Below are 16,974 nucleotides of genomic sequence, written 5' to 3'. Positions count from 1 at the left end.
AGTTGTAAACTATGCTGTGTTGGATCAGATAATTATGCCATTAATCAGTCATTAACTTACGAGAAGTGATTTACACACATTTCCTTAATATAAAACAAAACTCCTCAATCTACGGAAACAGTTCACTGATACATTACAGAACAAACAGAATTTTGCTTACTAAGCTATGAAATGGGTTAGTAACTGATGTAGACAAAGCCTCTACCCTTAACCTACAAGTCACTACAGAATGAAGACCAGTGATAGTACAATACAACTGGATACCAACATAAAATTCAATATACACAATGACATTTATCTAAAGCCTCTGAAGAATGTTTTTATGATCAATACAGCTGCTATTTATATTTGCTCCATGAGGTAGAGGGGAACAAGGAGTGAGTTAAGGCAGTGAAATTTGAAGAAAGGGTGTAAGATGACATTCAGCAACGTATACCCTCTGCTTTAAGCAAGTTCATTCTTTTTTTTTTTTTTTTTTGGGGGGGGGGGAATGGGACAACACTGCTTGTTAGAAAACCAATAAATGACATCTATTCTTCTAATAAGTGACTTCATAGTTACTGAAGAAGTTGTGTATTTAGGCAAAGAAGAATTTACACATTGACACATTTGCATCTTATAAGGCAGCTAATCTTCAAGAGTAATTAGCTGTTACACCCCCCCCATACATTTAGGGAAAAACCTAAAAAGTAGATCAAGTCCACTAAAATACACTAAAAATCATTTGATGAAATAAAGTCTCTATAGTGCTCGGACACAATAACTGAAACTTAGTTTCCACAGGTAAAATTTGCAAAGAACATGCTGTCTCACCTGGAACATGGCAATATGCAGCTGCACTCTCTGAAGACTAGTCTTGCAAGATGAAATACTGGTTTCAAGTCTGCGCACTAAATCATGCTTCTTCCAGGCTGTATCGTATGAACTAGCTAATACTGTTGCCCTGTTCATGACCAACTGTGAGAACTTGCCAATTTGGATATTGTGCTCCACAGCTTTCTTGCACAGGTCATCCACAGAAACTTTGCTTTCTGCTCCAAAGTCCTTAGCTTCTACCTGAGCAATGATATCCACACCCAAAGCACTGATGAAACTGCACAAAGTCAGTCCCAAAGCTTGATTTGGAAGGCCAATTAAAAGCTGTCTCACAAAGTCAGCTGTAAAAGCTTTTATTGGTTTGGCCATTTGGTCTTCACTAAAACAAGAGTTTCTATAAAGGGCTTTCACATTGACAATTTGAACAGGTCCATTTACTGCATTCTGATCTTCAAGTGAACTGATTCCTTTTAAAGGAAAGAAACAGATAGTATTTTTGTTATAAATTAAACATGATACGTTAATATTATCAGCTTTAGAAACACTGCAAAATTACAGGAATTCACTTTTAACTTCTGGCTATTAGCCATATATGAAAGTTACAAAAAATGCGACTATCCTTTTAACCTTTTTCTCAAAAGGACACGAGATAAGAAGTGGACATAGCAATATTGAATATTTGACAACATATTGATTTACCTGACAGTGTTTTAGAAAAGGTACCACAGAGCCTGAAGAATTCTTTAATCGTTTGCAGTCTCTTCAGGAAGAAAATTTCCTCTAGAACTTGCCGATTATTATCGTCATCAAAGAAATTAACTTGGGTGCTTCGGGCTTCCCTAATTATGTCAATCTTTCGCCAAGCAACAGGTATTTCCATCTTGTTTAGCTGAGCAATGTAAAGGAAATAATTAGTTTTGTTTTATAAGCCTTTTACTCCTGACTCAAAGAGTACTTTGGGGGAAAACAAATAAAAAGCCACATACCTTTTCAATCAATAAACCAAATGCAGTTTCCACTTGAGCAAACATTCCATCAAACGCTACCAAAAGCATCTGACCAGCTGACATTTTGGGAGTCTCATCAACTGAACCATTTCTTGGCTGAATCAGCTCACCATACTGAGCATGAAGTACTCTTAAAGAAAGAAAGTTACATGCCTTTGCTTAATCTATAATCAATAAACAGGATTTTTTTTAAACCGTTTTTTCCCACAGCTAGAGCAGAATCAAATGTAAGCTGCATTCAAACTAAGTGATTTTTTGCATTTTTCCCCTCTTCTCTTTCCATATAATTCTATACATGAAATTCCAATGCTGAACCCATAAGAACAGTTGACATTATTAAAGGAGCACCTATAAGTTGAACATAAATCCCAGCTAGAAGATACAGACTACTTTCTACAAGCATAGTAAAAAGTTATGAATATTAAGTAATGCAAAAATTACCTTTCCCTCCTTAAAAACCAAGTACTGATTTTATGAATACACATACTTATAACTGATTGAATGAGGTAGGGGCTAAATAAGTAGAGGATGAGATTTCAGGCTATGACTGAGATGCTTTAACAGCCTGCTGCTCCTGAAAGGGCAATCTTATCTTCTCTCTCCCTCATAGCACTTTTGACCCTCAACTAACAAGCTGTGCAGACTTGCCAATAGGTAAACCATGAAAAAAATTAACCTATGAGAAAGAGTTGTTTTTAAACTGGTAAACAAAGATTCACTGTACCACTGATGGATCAGACAAGCACCACATAACTGTCTCAAGGGATGCAGCAAAACCAGTCCTTTTACTTGGCAGGAAGCTTTTAAATTGGCTCAGCTGTCTAGCAAGCGCTTCTCCATAAAGGTACTAACCTATATTACAAGTTGTAAAAGTTTGGTTATCAAGTTACTGATTCATTAGGAAAAGCTGCCCAAAGCTCCCAACAAGGAGGTGCCATGGTTACAAGCTCTCCCTTCCACAGGTTCTTCCCACACACCTGTGGACCAGTTCCTGTTCCTCTTCTCTCATTCCTTAAAAACTTCAAATATAAAATCACAACTACACATACTTTGGAATGTTAACTCTCATACAGCTCAAAAGTCTATCTTCAGCAGATATAAATGTTTCTATTGCTGTAGCTCTGTATTTGTTTTACTGTAAAATCTACATACGCTCTTCTTGAGGATACTCCTGGGCAAGAAAAGCCTGTATTTCAAACAAGTAATCAAGTGTAGCCAAATTAACAGCAAGAAAGTATATGAAGACCGAACATAGAGTTGAACTAAAAAAAGAGTATGCAATTTACCTTGCAACATCAATGTAATGAGTATGTGTTTCTTCCTCTAGTCCCATAGCTGCATTTCGTAAGTAGGCTTGAAGAGATTCAACCAATGTTTGCAAAGGGACTCCATCAGTTGTTTGTTCAATAAGATTATCTAATTCATGAAGCATACTTTCTAAAGTGTACTCTCCTTTCATTAAGCACCTAAGTGCTTCAGGAAAAATGATCTGCCGAAAGTTTGAGTTCAACTCCTGTAGAGAGTTAAATATGGAATCATAAGAACTTTTTTCCCCAAGAAATATTGTACGCAACACCTTTCTCATTTTAGTATTAAACCACCCACAATAGATACATTATTTAAATGATAACAGGATGCTGGTTAGCAAAGGGTCAAAAAAAATTTAAACAAAAAGAATCATGAATATGGTTCTCTCTAAATTCGGAGCTAGCAACAGGTTTTAAACTTAGTACATAAAAATCTCATTAAAAAGAAAAGATTTGTCAAGCATACATAATGTAGTAACAACTACCTCAAAGCAACAGCAGCAATTTCTTAAAGTAATGCTCAGCAGAGGATTAACGGTACAGAGACTACACTTTACAAATCCATTTATTCAAATGATACATATTTTCTTTCTCATTATGAAACTATAAATGAGTGAGTTAAATTAACTGAATTTATGATTTGCTAAACTGATTGGACTACAGAAGGCAACAGAATCAAAGACGCCAGATAGTGATTATTGTAGCTAGAGGACTAGTCACAGCATAGAAATCACCGCAGGTAGGAAACAGGGCCTTAGTACATAAAGCAATTTTCACCAAATAGAATGCAGAGGGCAACAGAATGCACCAGAAAGCTACAGCAGGTATGGAAGGGACCAGCCATTGCCCTCTGTCTCCAAAATGAGACAAGACACCAAAAAAGATTTGTTGTCTTGGCTGTTTACCAACCTTCAAGTCTCATCTAAGAGGTCAAAAGGGAATATGGCAGTGTGCTGGTGAAAGATCCAGCCGCAGTGCAAAAAAATTACAGGGATGCTTCTGAAACACAGGGTAATGCTTTGAAGAACAGTGAAGGAAAAAAGTGAAGAAATTCTCAATACACTCAAAGGTTGTTAAGGAAGTATGTTTCAAAAGCACTACAGTGGGACCAAAATCCTCAAAAAGCTATTTGAACTAGCTACATTTTGTAAAATGCCTACATTCCTTACATGATGTTTGTTTTGCTCAAGCTGTCACTAATGAAATCTTTTGTTAGTGAAAATGCTTTTAAAATGCAAAATTAAAAACAGATTTTCTCCTTCCTACTTTGGGGATTTGAGTCTGTAAAATAGGTTTTCAGAATTTGTTTCAGGCTACCTGCTCCGGGTGAAAATAAGGCAGGCTTTGAAGGAACAGAAAATGAAGAGCACATATTAAACAATTTGGAAGTTAGCAGCAACAGAATAAAAGAATAGGATATGAAGCTCTTATTTTGCTACCAATTTTCTCATGGTTATTCTATAGCAATTTTAAAAATTTGTCATGTATAGATCAAAATTGTTTCTTCCGAGCAACAAAAATACAAATGGAACTAGTAAATGGCTGGTCAACTCAGTGAAGAAGTTGAGCCATCAAGATTAAGGTCCAAACAATTTTAGCAATATCATAAACAAGCATTTAGCTGTTTTTAAGGAAGGATTTGTTAAGAATGGTTAAAAAGTTCAGGATGATGGAAGAAAAAATAATAAAAATGACTGTCACCTGAAGTGAGATATATACTCCATTAGCTAAATGAACAGCTTCTGATGCTTCAATTGGGTTAGGAATATCTAAGTCCTGAGGTACCAAATGACACTGCTTCAGCAACTGTACAAGGCACGTAACATTCCCACTCATGCTGCACAGCTCCTCCAAGAACCAGGCTCCATCTCTTGAGGTGAGGTCAACCAGCTGCTCTCCAGCACTAGACGCTGCACCTTCCATCATCAGATTCCGCCTAGACCAATAATGATGCTTAGTTAGATGAGTAGATACTTACATGCTATTGCATGCTCTACATAACTACATCACTTGTAATATTCCTTTAACGTGGTCTTAAAACATAAATAAATACAAAAAAAGTCTCAGAGGCACCTCACCTCGTAAGTGTACAGAGAGCAGAGATGATAACGCTTGCTAAGCTCAGTGAGCCCTCCTCTCCATTTTCATGAAGGAAAACTTTTATGCAACGCTCAATTTCTTTCAGCTGTTCCTCACAGACAGGTACAGTAACTGCTTCTTGTTTCAAACGCTCCACCTGCCTGATAAGTCGGCTATTTATATCTGCTGCGTAGCGCTGTAGAGTCATTTCTGTAGCAGTTATGAACTGACACATACTTGGAGGTGGCTGAGGAGCGTACTGCATTTCATACCTGTAAAGCAAGAGCACAATGACAACATTCTTCCTTCTCAAGCTCTAGCAAATTGCACTCCACTCCCTAGGAAGCAGAACTACTCCACAACTTAACAGTTATCACATCAGGCACTTCGTATCAATCTGCAATACCACGGCAGTCACTGACTTTCCTACTGACGTTTTCATAAAGCGTCACAGAAAGCATCGCATTCCATTACTATCTGCAAGGACGGAGGCCAGACTAATACAAGTCCTCTAGGCAAAGAAAGAAAATAAGGAACAGGATGGAAAAAGGTTTCATTATAAACACCTGAATATGATCTAAAACTTGTAGGCCAAGCATTAGAAATGCTGGAATGGCTTAGTTTTGGAGGAAAAGAAAGAAATAACTGCTTGAAAATTTGCTTTAATGAAAAAGTCCTTGGTAGACTTGTGATTTTTAAATACTCAAAAATTTCCAAAGTCTCCAATTATAACTACCCAAAAGTCACACCTTGCATACTACACATCAGTTTATTACAGGAAAATGTTACCTAGTTTTCTTTTTGCATACACAGCAAGACTCTGGAACAGTATTTAAAGCAGCTTTTCATCTTTTCTAGGCTTCTGGAATTACAATTTAAACTTGTTTTGGGAGACCCAATTTAACTATGAAGCAAAAATGATGATTTTCATATAACAATTAAAATCCTTAGCTTGAAAATCAAGTTGTTGTTCTTCAAAAAAAAAAAAGTCTATTATTTTGCAAACTTACTTCCTGAAGATATCCTGACAGCGTTCTATTGTCATGTTACAAATGAGTTCTTCCATCCAAGTCTTCCACTGCTCAATTCGGTGTTTCTGAAATACAGCTTTTGGATACTGAAGAGCTACGGTTGCATAGTTGTGCAACTGTTCAAGACAACCACGTAAAACAGATCTTCTTTGCTGAAGAAGAGCACCAACCTCTCCTTCTAATTGTTCACACTGACTGATCAAATGTGCCTGGCCCGCATTTTGCAGAAATGCTGTAGCTGGTACATAACTGGGAGGACCTTTTAAAACAGACAGTTAAACAATTAACCTCCACTGAACTCTCAAGCATACACACTTCATATCATACAAGCATCAAATATTAAAATCTTTTCTAAAACACTGTTTCACCTGTGGCAAAGGAGGCATTGAATATTCATACCACCAATTTTAAGCTCAAGGTAAGAGAGCAATGTACACAGCTAGGGCAAGAAAGACAAGTTCAAATTGTCAAACAGGCAGTTTGAAATAGAAATTTTGTGGTGTTCTAAACCACTCTTTAGGGAACCCCATGTCTTTCCATTTATTACATACATAATCATGCCTTTAAATTAGGGTAATTCATAATGCCTCCTGGTATTAAACTCTCATTATTTTCAACTCATTAAAAAAAAAAAAAAAAAAAGATCAAATACTATTTTTATACCTAGGTCCATTTGCGTGCTTATTTCTTGAAGCAGACTTGCTAGTTGTGTTGCCTCTAAATTGTTGAAAGCAGCTTGGTAATGTGTTATCCACTGCTCAAATTCATTCAGCTTTACCTGGATTGCTTCCTGGACAGCTCTTTGTTGAGACTGCAGCTGTGTGTGCTCAGAATACCTAAATTATTAAAGTCACAGAATCTAGTAAATACTACCAGGAAAAAAAAATTACTTATACTGGATACAAAACTACTATACTGAATAATACTGTGCTACTTTTTTTGACCAAAACGTTACTCTCATTAGTTACATAAAACTTAAAAATTAACTTTGTGTTCATTAATTATGGTTTCCTACAAAATAAAGAATGTGTGTGCATGCACACCTGCTCATCCCATTTTGAAATCCTTGATCAATTTCAACTAAACTTGAGAAAGAAGTTAGAGAGTTAGAAACAAGAATTTGTGGCATTTATCAACAGCTGATTAGTGATCTGCATTAGCAGCCATATGAAAGAAAAAGCAGGCTTAACTCAAGTATTATGTCAGTAATTTGACAGCTGCTGGCTGTCAGCACATTTTGGTCAGTACATGTGAAACGTGCGATAGCAGAGGTTACTCAGGAAGTATGATCCTCAGGACATAAAGAAGATTATTCAGTTAAGAAAATGGGCTTCCATACTTGTTCTGCACAAGGAATGAATTGTTTACTGTAGGATTAGCTATTAGCCTCTCTAAGATACACGTTTTTAATATCTAATTCATAGGGACATTATTAAACCACTATCTATATAAAGCCTTGAGGCCCCTGGCAGAATGCCTGGCTCCTCTATACCTGTGCTGAAGCGTGTGAGAGGGATGATCCACTCCTTCTGCACCTTCCAGAAATTCTATCTCCTCCAGTAGTTTTCCCTGCAATTTTTCTATATCTGTCAATTGTTCTTGCAAGTTCAGATACTCTTCTAAACTACTGTCCAATTTTGGAAGCACAGACAGCATTTCATCTCTGTTCTTAAACCAGTTAACCTAGAAGCAAGATACAGAAATTATAAAAATAGGCTTAGTTCCAACAGGTAAGAAAGAAATGCAAGGCAAGATACAAGACTTCAATCATGTTGTTCATCTGGAATTACCTTCAATGCTACAGGTCTAAACCTTAACAGACGTTATTTACACAGCTCTCTAAACTTCTATCTTTATTCCACCAGCCTCAATTCAGGCAAAAGATTAAGACACATTTTAGAGTTAAGCACATACAGAAACCAAAAATTAAATATCTGCAAGTTCCATAAACACTTTCCCAAACAGAAACTCAATCTAGCACAATAAAATACGGGAACCATTTCCAATAAATGACTACCTTCTCCACCACCCTCAAAATGCAAACAAATGAAATGAAAATGAAAGCGTATGGCCCATTTTGGTTACATAACAGAAAATTATTGTAGTGAACTCACCTTTATCTCAGCCACTCTAGAAGAAAAGAGACTACGTGTAATATCTCTTTCCATTTCCCTTTTGCTCTGTTTGTTTTCAGCCTGCTGGCCACCACCACCGTAGACAGCTCCTGCAAATCCTGCTTCACCTCCTGCTGTCCAGTCCACCAGAGGATCATATACAAAAGCTTCAAGCAACGTAAGCAAAGTTTCTCTCCCACGTCGCATGATATGTAAAACCTACGTCATGTATTTTAAACAAACTTATTCTGAGCTTGTGTTACCACTGCAGATCAGTGGAATTTTAAATACAAAATACTGTATTTAAAATAACTACAGAAATCCATAGTTTATCCGTAACCACCTCAAATGTAGGATCACCACCACAGTGTATACAAAAGCAGCTAGACTATTATAACATTACTAAAGTTTGCATTCTGGCATTTATCATGAACTATCCTTTTTACCAACTTCCCTTTGAGGAAGAAACCTCTCCTTTGTTCAGAGTAATCATATCTGCCATGGTTATATAGGATGAAAAAAGAGGCTAAGCAAAACTTCATGAGCTATTTTATTCAAAATTTGTTTGGATCAAAATGAAAAAAAAAATTGCCCCCTCCCATTTTTCAGAACTGTATCTATAAGGCTAAACCACAAAACAGAAGACTGTCATGACTACAATCTTTATGAAAAGTTACCTTACTCATCTGGAACGATATTGAGGAAAGAGAGAGAGAGAGATACTACCAAGACTGAAAACATTTTTAGGAAAAAATGAAAACCCTAGAAGGCATTTGTTAAGTCTTTATAGTACAGCTTAATAAAATGTCCTGTTTCTGGCACCAATCACTTTCCAGAAATTCCATTTCATTTCAATTCTTATACTAAACTTGGAGATACTAAATTTTCAAATAATTTAGCAATTCAGTAGTAGTAATTCACAGAATTCACACAAAAGAATAGAGTGGGATCATGCAGTCCCATTTCCTCTGTAGGACACCCCATTACTTCCTCTTTTTTTTTTAAAAAAAAAAAGTCTTCTCTTAACCAAATGACTTTCGTCTTATTAAAGCATATATTTTATTTGGCTAAGGTGTATGTTCCAGAACAGTAAGGTAGATCTGAAGACACTGTTTGATATCTTAATGATATATTTACTTTGAAGTTAAATGTAATGCAAAAAACTTTTATTCCTTGAAATTGCATTTAAGTATGTAATGTGGTATTGAATTCCTCCCCCCACCTTTTTTTTTTTTTTTTTTTTTTTAAATCCAGACCTACCAAAAAACCCACAGAACAGTTGCACCACTACCTGCATCTAAATTTATCTGGCATCCATCTACTTTAAGGGTCTAATTAAAGTCCAAACAATCACACCAAAGAGTGAAGGTTTCATCAAAATCAATAGCAGAATCCTTAGAAGAGAAGTTCTAAGACAAATTATGATATATGAAGGCCCTCTGTTTTCTGCATGTTTTCTAACTTACCTGTTCACAAGAAAGCCTGAAAACCCCTTCTACTCCTGTCACGCCAAGTGCTGTTTCAATATTATGCGTCATCCGGAATGGAACCTTCTCTGGTACCCTAAGGCTTTTTCCTTTAAGATAAAAGTTAAAGTTGTTTCTTTTAGACATTGAGAAATGAAACCTTTTATTTGAATAACATATGGCACTTTTTAAATTACCTTTTTCAAAGCAAACATTATAATCTATGTGGACAACTTCTCCTGTAGTCATATCTATAAGAACATTATCCAGATGTCTGTCTCCAAGACCAATGATGTAGCCAACCATGGACATAACTGCAGTGGATCTTGCATACGACTTTAAAGAGAGTTTCAGGAAAAAAATTATTTGTAGGAATCCTCTGCCAACACACTGGACTGACTACCATCTTAAAATATTATTTAAAGTGTAAGACATATCAAAACCAACTTATTTCCAAGCTGTTTTTAATTTGTTGTCTGATGATATCTTACAAGAGTTCAATTCTTAAGCTGACAGCTCTACATAAATAAACTATAGTTATTAGGTATATACTCTTTTCTTATTCCAGATGCCACAGCTCTTTGTTAGCCTACATTTCCTGCTATGTGAAACTTCAGAAGTGCTAGCTCACGTGAGAGCATTATTGCTTGAACACGTCCCAGGTATTTGTTATCCCTCATCCCATTAAGAATATAGCCTTTCAAAGTGGAAAATATATCTGCTACAACTTACCTGTGTAACTCTCCACCATTCATCAGGTGTAGTACATGATGACCAAAGTTCCTTAGCTAGAAGATTCGGTGGAGTTGCTTCCATCAGTTCTTCTAGAACAGCCCTCATTACATTCAAAGGCCAGTCACGACGAGACACATCAAGACTAAGCCCAACTGCCTTTAAAGCAGGTCCAATTTTACTATAGTAAAGCTCACTGGGCCGAGGCACTATTCCAGGATTCTGAGGAGTCTGGTAAGAATCTTGAGCCTGTAAGAGGTAAATAATGCTAGTTTACGCATTGCGACTCTTGTTACCATAGCAGAGTACCTCAAATTCAGTTTAGCAAGAACAATATGAAATCAATTTTTCTACTCCTTTACAGCTCAAAGAATTATTTTAAAATTCAAAAACTAAGAAAACAAAGATACTGAACATATTTTGTTCTGGCCTAACTCTGCTGTTACCAAGGTCAATTCCAAAATTCCCACTGTGTTACACTGAAAATGAAAAGAAAAGAGTTAAGAACAGGATGTGAAACTAACATGATTTAATCCAAGTTTAATTGAATTTGTTCAAAAACAGTCCTCCTTGATTTTTATGCCAGAACCACATACTTATGTTAGATACTGGAGTACATATATGCAATTTCATCTTACGTCTGGTCAAATCCTAGGATGTAAGTATACAGAACTGTTCTGCATTATTGCAAACAAAAGCATGTTTTAAACCTTTTTAGTTTACAACTATTTCAAATCAAATAGGATCATAAAACAAATCAGAACATTTCCCCTCTGAAACATTCTAGCTGGCATAAAACAGTTGTTACCTTTTGTGCTTGTAAAGCAGCTTCTCGCTGTTGCCATCTCTTGTAAAGACCAAACAAAGGTGTAGCTCCATCCACCCACTGAATCAAACCTGATCTTGTTCCCAGAGGTGTCACAGAATAGTGCCTTGCATGGAACCTTGGTGTCTCTTGACAGTTAATGGTAGCAAACATTGTGTTCACAATCGATAAGAACTGCATGATTCTTTCATCTAGATGCAAGTCTTCCAAACCTGTGTTAATTGTTTCAAAATTCAGTTTCTAGAAATAAAATTCTTATCCTTAAACAAAGCCCAAAACATAGCACTTCTGACATCATAATTCATTTCAGAAGCTTTGTAAACCACTGTGATAAAGGATGACGAGTTCAGCCTGAACCTAAATGTTTACATAGAATTTGCTTAATAGAATCATCAGCCTATCACAGCTGCAAGCAGTAGCACAACAGTAACCGACATAGTGCACCAGCGTTTTTCTTTGGGGAAGGCAAAGTCTTAAAATTTCTCTTCCAGGTGCTACCTTAAGCTTCTGGAAAAGTACATCCAGCTAATCCTATCAGTGTGCAAATAGAACACTATCTCTGATGTAACTGTTGAAGAACAGATCTGAAACACGCTTGATTTAAAGCTTCATGGGGCAAAAAAAATCCTAGAATGCATATGGGGAAGTCGTGAGGGGAAGCATGCAAATAGACCAAACACCACTTTCTCCATTACCATAAGGATAGATAAAAAGTTGCAATAATGCATCTTCCCAAATTTAGTATAGTCTAACTTATAGTAAGACACAGTAACTTTCATGAAAAAAAATTTATTTCTTACCTTTGAAAAGGTATGGATAGTTCTTCCCATCTGAACCTAGGAAAAGTAGCTTTTTCGGTTTGGTTTTGGTAGGCAGAATTGTGATAGTGCTGCCCACACTATGAATTGTGACTGTATCTCTGGTGGATACTTCTCCAGGGAGTGCTATCTCAGTGTTCATCATGGCAGCCAGCCAGGGACTGATTTCTTCAAGTCGTAAAAGGTAACTAGCCCGTTTCTGTGCTCTTTGTTGCAAGCTTAGCATAACCTATTTTAAAGAAATTGTTTTATGTTGAGGTTTACCATAGCAGCAAAGATTAAAAGAATTCCAAAACAAAAAACTTAAAGATCTTCCTCCAGAACACAGAGATTTTCTTAAATTAAATTTCAGTCTTACTACCCCACTAATTCATTTATAGCTTAGGGATAAAAATGACAAAACCTAAGCAAAGAATATCCTTTAAAACAATTTTATGCAGCATGTATACTCTTTCTTTTGGTAAGCACCAAAGTCAGGGCAAATCAAATTCCTTAAGAGGTCTGTGTCTGTATTTATAAATACTTGAGTTGTGGTGAAAGACAGCAGTGTTCAGCAACTCCCTATTCATATATCCATATGTTTGCTTGTTCTGCAAAGCAGAAGGGGAATTACGAAAAAGATCTGTTTGTGTAAACCCAGGTACCTATCCATCAAATTGTTTAAGAACTACCAGGTTGACCCTGCTTAGCTAAATGGACAACACGGATACATATTTTGTCTCTCCTCAGACCTTTAAGAAACTAAGAAAAGACGACATAACTGAAAAGACGACATAACTGAAAAACTTATTACGAAACAGTATCTTTGGGAAGGGCAGATCACTTGAAAGTTGCTGCACAACCTGAGGACCACATTTAAGGACAGCTGAAGTACCAACTTGTTAATTTTGAATCCCCTGAATTCAAAGGGCATGGAGTTTCAAAAAGACAGTATTTTTAAAAAACTGAAGTAAGTCCTGCTTTCTGGAATCCTGTCTGTTTCTGGGACAGAGAAAAATGCAAGCTTTGGAGAAAAAAATCCACTAGGTAGAAAGATAATAACGAAGATAGTCAAGGCACCAGTAACAAATGTTAAGGAGGCAAAAACTACAGTGTGTTACTGAGAAACATGCCCATAGTGAATGCTGGCTACAATTAGGAGATGACAAGAGAATAGCAATAGAAAATTAAGGAAAGAGTCAAGCACTTGCTGCAGCAAGTATATGCATAGCCTTTATGTCATGTTATCAGGCTATGTGTACTATACCTCTTTAAATGGGAGCCAGCTGCTTCCAGGTTTGGCAGGATTCAAAGGATTCTTAAGTTTCTCTAGCGCATTTTCAATAGCATCTCCATAGTTATCTTGAAACCATTTCTCATGAGGAGTTTCTGCAGGAGCTGCAGTAATGCTCCGCACATGTTCCAAAGCAAATACAATGGGCTTCATTAGAGCTGTATGCTTTTCACGCATGATTGCTATCTTCTCTTCCCTATTAAAAAAAAATTAATTTCCTCTTAACTCCATAAACAAGTTACTTCATAAAACAAGTTGCACACTAAAATGGACCACAAGTGAGAAATCAAACAAGTCAGGAAAACGCTTACATCTCTAAAGAGGTCCTCATAGATGACTATATTAAGAAGAGAACTATTTCATTCCACAGTGAACACATGTTCCTCTGAACTTTTTATTATTTTTTTTTTTAATACTGAATAGGACCTTTTGCTACTAGACACCCTGAGGAGAAACTCAGGGCTCAAAGCACTCAATTTTCTTTTCTTTATTACAAGAGATCTTGACTACTTCCTGATGAGGTACAACACTATAAAGAACAAAAGTACAGTGACTGACTGCTCTGTTTTCCCATATCATGTCAGACCTGACAACAGAATTCAAGAGGCATTTTTAAACTTAGTAAGTACCCAATGAATGGCTTTCCTTTTCCACAAATCCATTCACAGTAACTGAGAAACACACAGGTAAGAGAAAAAAGACCTGCTGATCCTAAAAACTAGGCATTCTGTTTATCCTATTTATTTAGTATAAACTCCAAACAGGCCACTCCCCTTAACATGTCTTTTCTCATCTCAGCTGACTTGCAAGACTCTGGAAATGGAGAGCTATAGGATCTCAAAAAAACCCAGAACTAAATATGCATTAGGTTTTACCACATTATCACTATGGCAATCCGAGCAAGGATTTGCAGATAGATGCTGTTGCTCTTATCACTTCTGATCTGATTAGATTACTAGCCATAGCATCAAAATGCTTGTGAATTGAAGTCTCTGCCTTGCATAGAAGCCACTAAGGCCATGCAAATTTAGGACAGCAACACTGCTGGCCAATTTGACTGTATGCTTCTCTAAGAACAATCTTCTGTCATGATTTTCACTCAAATTATTCACAAAAAAAAACATACTTCCGTAGAGTGTTGTTATTTTGAACCCTCTTGACCTCATCTTCCAGTTGTTGAATCCTTCTGAGGACATACATGTGCTGCTGCAGTAAAACTCCCAACCAAAGTTCATCCCAAAGAACCGTAACTCTGCGTAACTCAGCTACCAGCATCTGAACCTGCATAAAATAAATTAAGATTCACTTTGGTAGATGAATAACTTGGAAAAAAAGATGATAGCCTAATAGTATCAAAGACACAACAAAACTTCCAGTATCCTTCCACACAAGATATAGAAATTACATATTTTTGTATGCAGTGCTCTCCAAGTGAGAGCATTAGTAACACTTATATTGTTTATTTACCTGCAATACCATTGTTGGATTTGCAGTAGAGAGTTTCTCCACGATTTTGCTGTAACAGTCCTGCATCATTGCTTGATCTTCATTTAATCCAACTTTGGGGTCATCTTTGCTACTTTCTTGAGAAGTTGGGGGACTCCCTCCATCACATTCACCACCCAACAATTCTTCTCCTTGAATATTACCTAGCAAAGTGGGGATGGCAGAAGGGAGCTTGTTCCCTAGATTTAAGAAGATGTTCAAATATTACCTGTGCTGTTCTGGCCTCAAAAGACAATACCAGTCAACATATTGTTTAACATCAGGCCCCCTTATTACACCAATTACTGCCCAAGTATATGCAACACAGTTGAAAAACTATAATTTATTTGCTAAGCTGTTAAATCAAAAAGTTTTCAGTGATGTCCCATAATACAAAAGTTCTTAAGGAGGAAAGTATCAAAGAGTCACTAAAGAAATCAATGATTTTGTTTAGTATATTAAACATCAGCTAAAACATATCTGAACATTTAATTTTTCCACCACACCTGAAGTTTGAGATTCACTGCTAAGTGAGATGGTACCCACTATTGCAGGATACAGTATGAGATGAGGAGAATCTTGAGCCACTCGACACAGCAGGTTGCAAATACTTTGACGAACATACACTTCTGGGTGATTCAGGCGGGAGAAGAGCTGAGGAATAATACCTTTACAAACAGGAAAAAAAAAGGTGGTAAGTCACTTCGTACACTGTAAATTATAGGGGATTTTTTAAAGCATTCTATTTCTGCATTAGGAGAATGTGAATGGCCAGTTTTACAATAAAAACCTGTCCTTGTTTTAAATAACTGTCTTGTACAATACCGATACTAGCTTATTTTCTTCTACCATTCAAATGCAGATGACAGAATGCAATGGACAAATCCTACAGCGAGGCATTAGGAACTGAGTTTTGCACATTGTATCTGTGGTATTTTTTTCAAAAATCAGTCACATTAGAAAGATGTTTTTCAAAGGGTAGTACAATTTTGTAGTAGCTGATCTCTTCCTGTACTGTCTTCTGCACTTTTACTCTAACAATTTTTTCTGAGAAGGCCTCTGACCAACCAGTACCAGTAGTGTAGTGACAAATAACTGAGACATTTGTCTTTAGCTAGTGATTACCCAGAAGCTTTAAGAAGCATCTCTTCTCTGAACCATTTTTCAAATCGCAGTTAGGAAAGAAAAGGTTTTCAGGAAGATACAGCAATACTTCAAAGACTACATTTTCTTTTTCCTTTCAATGTTTTAGAGAGGTGAGGAGAAAGAACCCGTACTAATGATCTGTACTAAAAGCAGAATATATAAATGAGACCAGAGAACATCTTGAATTAAATTATTTAGGTAGAACAAAAAAGCTTTATCATGTTCACATCTGAACTTTATGAAAGTGCTTTCATAAAGTGCTTTCTGCTTATTTATATTTAGTGAAAATGTCTCAAAAATTATTTCTAACTAAAAAACACGCAATTACCTCTCCAAGGAGCTGTAGGTGTAGTTTCTAGTCCATGCTCTAGATACTGCCTAAGTTCTCCAGCATGTTTCACAAGCAACCGTAACAATCTTAAGGTTGCCATCACAATAACATCATCAGTGCTTTGCTCAGAAGTATTTCTTAAATGCAACCTAGGGTCATCTTCATCAAGAGGAACCTTATGTATTGAACACAAATAATACTCTTAGTTAACTATATAGTGCATATAATCCTTTATAAGTATTTGCATTTTAACTTCCCTCACCAGCACAACACTAACCTGACCAGCATTGAGTTTGAGAAAAGTAAAATATGCACTGCAAGAGAGTTTATAGAGACTGAAGATTCTGTCAACTACTTTTCTCCATACTTTAATTAACCCTTCTGTTGCATTTTCATCAAGATCTGAAAGCCAGGGACAACTTGTTAATAACTGACGCCATATAACATCCACCATATCATCTTCTTCATTGTCTTCATTTTCGGTGATTTGTAGAGTCATATCTTCATCCTGAATGAAAATAAAGGGATAATAGACTTGACTAA

At 36.4% G+C, this 16,974-nt stretch overlaps 1 protein-coding gene across 1 annotated transcript in view; it reads right to left on the bottom strand.

Moving 5' to 3' along the window:
- Positions 1-16,974, bottom strand: part of SMG1 (SMG1 nonsense mediated mRNA decay associated PI3K related kinase) — a 64,704-nt gene that overhangs the window by 6,874 nt on the left and 40,856 nt on the right. The window contains exons 34-54 of the mRNA XM_085302445.1: positions 16,709-16,939; positions 16,429-16,606; positions 15,461-15,622; positions 14,937-15,154; positions 14,596-14,750; positions 13,443-13,665; positions 12,179-12,425; positions 11,361-11,590; positions 10,553-10,801; positions 10,018-10,156; positions 9,821-9,930; positions 8,355-8,573; positions 7,733-7,923; positions 6,904-7,076; positions 6,220-6,499; positions 5,209-5,481; positions 4,832-5,066; positions 3,110-3,336; positions 1,803-1,953; positions 1,516-1,705; positions 814-1,283 (exon numbers count right to left, since the gene is read on the bottom strand). Coding sequence (XP_085158571.1) covers positions 814-1,283; positions 1,516-1,705; positions 1,803-1,953; positions 3,110-3,336; positions 4,832-5,066; positions 5,209-5,481; positions 6,220-6,499; positions 6,904-7,076; positions 7,733-7,923; positions 8,355-8,573; positions 9,821-9,930; positions 10,018-10,156; positions 10,553-10,801; positions 11,361-11,590; positions 12,179-12,425; positions 13,443-13,665; positions 14,596-14,750; positions 14,937-15,154; positions 15,461-15,622; positions 16,429-16,606; positions 16,709-16,939 — 4,551 coding nt within the window. The remainder of the gene's footprint in view (positions 1-813; positions 1,284-1,515; positions 1,706-1,802; positions 1,954-3,109; positions 3,337-4,831; positions 5,067-5,208; positions 5,482-6,219; positions 6,500-6,903; positions 7,077-7,732; positions 7,924-8,354; positions 8,574-9,820; positions 9,931-10,017; positions 10,157-10,552; positions 10,802-11,360; positions 11,591-12,178; positions 12,426-13,442; positions 13,666-14,595; positions 14,751-14,936; positions 15,155-15,460; positions 15,623-16,428; positions 16,607-16,708; positions 16,940-16,974) is intronic.

The sequence above is a fragment of the Rhea americana genome, unplaced genomic scaffold, assembly GCF_003343005.1.
Source record: "Rhea americana isolate MKP2758 unplaced genomic scaffold, rheAme1 scaffold_10, whole genome shotgun sequence".
Classification (NCBI taxonomy): Eukaryota; Metazoa; Chordata; class Aves; order Rheiformes; family Rheidae; genus Rhea; species Rhea americana.
This window is presented reverse-complemented; position numbering and strand designations above follow the sequence as displayed.